The 4783-nt window shown below is 62.2% G+C and overlaps 1 protein-coding gene across 1 annotated transcript; it reads right to left on the bottom strand.

Moving 5' to 3' along the window:
- Window positions 1-835: 835 nt before the first annotated feature.
- On the bottom strand, window positions 836-4497 carry LOC311247983 (cadherin EGF LAG seven-pass G-type receptor 1-like; the record flags this gene model as incomplete). Its single annotated transcript, XM_084338953.1, is given in 2 exon segments — window positions 836-1562; window positions 1564-4497. Coding segments are annotated over 2 exon segments (3661 nt in total), but the record flags the coding sequence as incomplete, so codon positions are not given.
- Between the last annotated feature and the right edge of the window lie 286 nt (window positions 4498-4783).

The raw sequence follows: 4783 nt of genomic DNA on the forward strand, positions 1-4783 counted from the left end.
AGTGTGTGTGTGTGTGTGTGTCCATCTGACAGAGAGTGAAACTCACAGCTCTGCAGCAGCAGGAGAAAAGAAAAGACAGGGTCATGAGGACGTCCTCCTTTAACAGGCACCTCTTTTACGATCCTGACCGACCACTTGCACACAATACACATCATGTATCAACCAACCAACCAGCGTGGAAAGCAGCAGAACAGGATCTGAGGGAGAGCCTGAAGCAAACGCTCCCAGAGAGAGAACAACAGCCAGGGCCGTCAATGGAAAACAGAACACTCTATAGGGTCCAGCTCACACACACGTCTGACACTGAACCGACTCCGTCCTATTTCACGTCGGTTGATTTGCGGTTAAAAAACCGGGGGCGCTTTTCTCCAGATGAAAAGAGGGTTTGACGCTTTACTTAAAGCAAAGGTGTGGCGTGCCGCGTGTGGTTAGAACGAGCGCAGATCATAGCACATAATGTCCTATATAATCGACTACTACATTCGTCACTACACACGGCTGTGATTACCTCCCTGTGTGTGTATTTCACGAGGCGGTGTACTACACTGTGTTATGATGAGGCTGCGTTATAAACTCTTCTAAAGGCTCGTACACTCGTCAGTCACGAGTATTAATATTAACCCTTCCAGGTGTACAGTCTACAACATGCGAGATAGAATCGTGAGCACTGAACACACTGATGATGCCACTGAAAGCAAATAAAAAGAGTCAAACAACTCACACCTGAGAGGATCAAAACCATGACCCATGTGTGTGAGAGGCTTCAGTCAAGAGGGCGAGATGAGGTGAAGAAGGTTGAATTGAAGAGAGAGGGAGTTCAGGTAGACGCTCTCACCTGAGACGGAGACGGTCATGGGGGCCTCCAGGGCCCGGTCGTTGTCCAGGTCCCGGCTCAGCCTCAGCTCCCCTGTGTCGGCGTTCAGCAGCAGCAGGTTGAGCTCGTTGCCCGACTCGAAGGCGTAGCGCAGCTTGTCCGTCACGTCGGGGTCGTGGGCCGGCACCCTGCCGATGACCCCCGCCGGGAAGCTGTTGGACTTGTTGGTGACGTAGTTGTTGAAGATGATCTCGAAGTCGTCCAGCACCGGCGCGTTGTCGTTGGTGTCCACCAGGCGGACGTGCACCGTGGCGCGGCTCACCAGCGGCGCCGACGTGGCCTGCACCACGATGACGTACTCGGCGCGGGCCTCGTAGTCCAGGTCCGTCAGGGCGGTGAGGTCCCCGTTGAAGATGTCCAGCTGGAACACCTCGGGGTAGTTGCCCTCCACGATCTGGTACATGATCTGGGCGTTGGTGCCCTCGTCGGGGTCGGTGGCGCTGATCCTGGCCACCACGGAGCCCACGGGGCTGTTCTCCTCCACGTCGACGAACAGCTCGTCCCGCTCGAACACGGGCGCGTTGTCGTTGATGTCCGCCACCGACACGTGGACGTCGACGGCCGCCTTCAACGGCGGCACCCCCTTGTCCACGGCGAAGGCCCGCAGGTGGTACACGGGCACGTTCTCCCGGTCCAGCTTGCGGTTGGTGCGGATGATGCCCGAGTACGGCTCGATGAAGAAGTCGCCCCTCGCCGTCGTCGCCGCCCTGGAAGGTGTAGCTCAGCCGGCCGTTGGTGCCGGAGTCCCGGTCGGACGCGGAGATCTGCAGCACGCTGGTGTAGACGGGCGCGTCCTCGTTGATGCTGCCCTTGTACAGGTCCCGGATGAACTGGGGCGTGTTGTCGTTGGCGTCCAGCACGATGATCTCCACGTACGTGGTGTCGGACTTCTGCGGGATGCCGTTGTCCCGGGCCACGATGGCCAGCGTGTACGACGCCTGGTCCTCGTAGTCCACCTCCACCCGCGTGGTGACGGCGCCGGTGTCCGCGTCGATCCTGAACTGGGGCACGTTGTCCTCCATGACGTAGGTGATGCGCGCGTTCTCCCCCGTGTCCTCGTCCGTGGCGCTGATCACCACCACCGTGGAGCCCACGGGCCGGTCCTCGCTGATCGTCACCTGGTAGCTGGCGCTCTGGAACACGGGCCGGTGCGTGTTGGCGTCCGTCACGTTGATGAACACCTGCGCCGTGTCGTAGCGCGTGCCGTCGGAGGCGGTGACCGTCAGCGCGTACTGCCGCTCCTGCTTGTAGTCCAGCGGCAGCGCCAGGGTGACCAGGCCGCCGCCCTGCTGGCTGGTGATGGCGAAGCGGTTGCGGGTGTTGCCGCTGCCGATCTGGTAGGTGACCACGCTGTTGACGTCGCGGTCCACCGCCGTCACCGTCAGCACACTGGTGCCCACCACCGCGTCCTCGTTGATCTTCAGCGCGTACGTCCTCTCGGTGAAGGCCGGCACGTTGTCGTTGACGTCCAGCACCGTGATGCTGACGCTGGCCGAGGACGACATGGCGGCCGGCGCGCCGTGGTCCCGCGCCTCCACGCCGAAGGTGTAGAACTCGGCGCTCTCGCGGTCCAGCTCGGTGCTCACCGTGACCCAGCCGGTGCTGTTGTTGACGCTGAACGGGAAGCCGGGCGAGGTGTCCGTGAGGCGGTACTCCAGGCGGGCGTTCTCCCCCGAGTCGGCGTCGATGGCCTGGATGTGGATCACGGAGTAGCCCACGGCCACGTTCTCCAGCACGGTGGCCTGGAAGGGGGTGCTGACGAACATGGGGGCGTTGTCGTTGACGTCCACCACCTGCACCACCACCATGCCCGTGCCGTTGATGAGCGGGGGCCGGCCGCCGTCCTGGGCCTTGATCCTCAGGTTGTACTCCCGGATCATCTCGTAGTCCAGGGGGTTGATGACGTCGATGACGCCCGTGGGCGAGTGGATGTAGAACTGGCCCTTGACGTTGCCGCTGATGATGCTGTAGTGGACCTTGGCGTTGTTGCCCTCGTCGCGGTCCGACGCCTCCACCTGGATCACCCTGGTGTTGACCGCCACCGCCTCCGACACCTGGATCACGTAGCGCTTCTCGCCGAACTGGGGGTAGTTGTCGTTCTCGTCCTCCACCACCACGTGGACGGTGGCGGTGGCGCTGCGCGGGCCCGGGTCCTTGCCCTGGTCGTTGGCCTCCACGATCAGCTGGTAGCGGGACCGGGCCTCCCTGTCGGGCCGCTCCCGGATGCGCACCAGGCCGTTGCGCGAGTCGATCTCGAACACGGAGTTGACGCCGCCGCCGTCGTCGTTGACGATCTTGTAGATCATGTTGGCGTTGGAGGGCGCGTCGCCGTCCGTGGCCCGGATGGTCATCACCTCGAAGCCCACCTCCACGTTCTCCCGGATGTTGACCCGGTACTCGGTCTGCTCGAACACCGGCCCGTGGTCGTTGGTGTCGCTGACGGTGACGGTGAGGTAGGACGTGGCGTGGCGGCGGGGCGCGCCGCCGTCCAGCACGGTGACCTTGAACACGTGCGTGTCCTTGACCTCGCGGTCCAGCGGCTGGACGGTGGTGATGCTGCCCGTCTGCGGGTTGATGACGAAGAAGTCGGTGGAGCGGGTGTAGAACAGCGCCTCCATGCCGTACTCCAGCCGGCCCGCCTCGCCCTCGTCCGGGTCGGTGGCCTTCAGGGTGATGACGCGCGTGCCCGCCGGCTCGTTCTCGGGCACGGACACCTGATAGTTGGGCAGCTGGAACTGAGGGGGCGCGTTCGCGTTCCTCCTCCTCCTCCTCCTCCGTCTGTTTAGGTGGTTCTGTTTATCAGACCGTAGTAGCTGCTGGACGGGTGATGACGCGCCGTGCGCCGCTGTTGTTGACACAAACCGCAAACTCACACGCACGGAGACGCGGCGGGGGCCACTCGGCGAGTTGCGCGACAACAACAGCGCACAGTGCACATCATCCAGCCCCCCGGGCCGCGCTCTGCGCGCAGAACACAAGTCACTGGACAACAGCAGCAATAATAAATCCCCATGTTGTCTGAACACGGCACCGAACTCGTTCCCAGAACACGTCGAGTTCAACGAGACGACGCCGCGCGTAAAGGCGGCCGGCACCAGTTCCGTCACGTTCACGAGCAGCGCACCTGCGGGTCTGGTGCAGGACGCCGCGTCCAGCTGTTTCTTTATGTGAATGTCGGGCTTCTTCTGACCCAACAACGCGCCCTCCTTCCTCCGGTACTTGATGAAGCAGTCCTGGCCGTGCACGAACACGTTGAAGCGGGTCGCCACCGCCACCGCGTCTCCTCCAGATCCAGAGGTCCGGGAGGAGGAGCGCGTCCTGAACCAAGCGGGCGCCGGGTTCGGGTTCCTCCTCCCGAGCGCACAGTCCGGGACGCGTCGGGACAGCCGGATCACTCCCGACCGTCGGTCCACTTGCAGAAAGTCCTGAATGAACTCGGGGGATAAAGCCCTGTCCAGTGTATACGTCCAGCCGGCGGCTCCGAGCGACAGGTTGGCCAACACGACCCCGGGCCGCAGGGCGTCCGAGAGGTGCAGGTCGAACCCGCGGACCGGCGGCGCCACGGGCACGGCGACGAGAAGAACACAGACCCAAATAATCCAACGCGTCGGTAATAATTCCATGATGGTTTAATAAAAAAAACTCCTACGATGATCCCGTCCAACTTCATCGGTACAAGAAGGATATCAACTCCTCTCCCTGCTCTCCCAGCACCGCGCCTCGCTTCTTCTCTCCCTCATCGTGGTGGAGTTAGTTTCACGGGAGCGAGTGGATCTCCACGGTGTCCAGAGAGCGCAGCGCAGCCGGAGGAATACAAGTTTTAAAATGGCTCCGCGCGTCCCTTCCTCCTCCTCCTCTCGGCTGATTAGCATAAACCTGCTGCGCTCTTACGCACCGTGGGGGGGGGGG

Source organism: Notolepis coatsorum (genome assembly GCF_963971535.1).
Source record: "Notolepis coatsorum genome assembly, contig: SCAFFOLD_5042, whole genome shotgun sequence".
Classification (NCBI taxonomy): Eukaryota; Metazoa; Chordata; class Actinopteri; order Aulopiformes; family Paralepididae; genus Notolepis; species Notolepis coatsorum.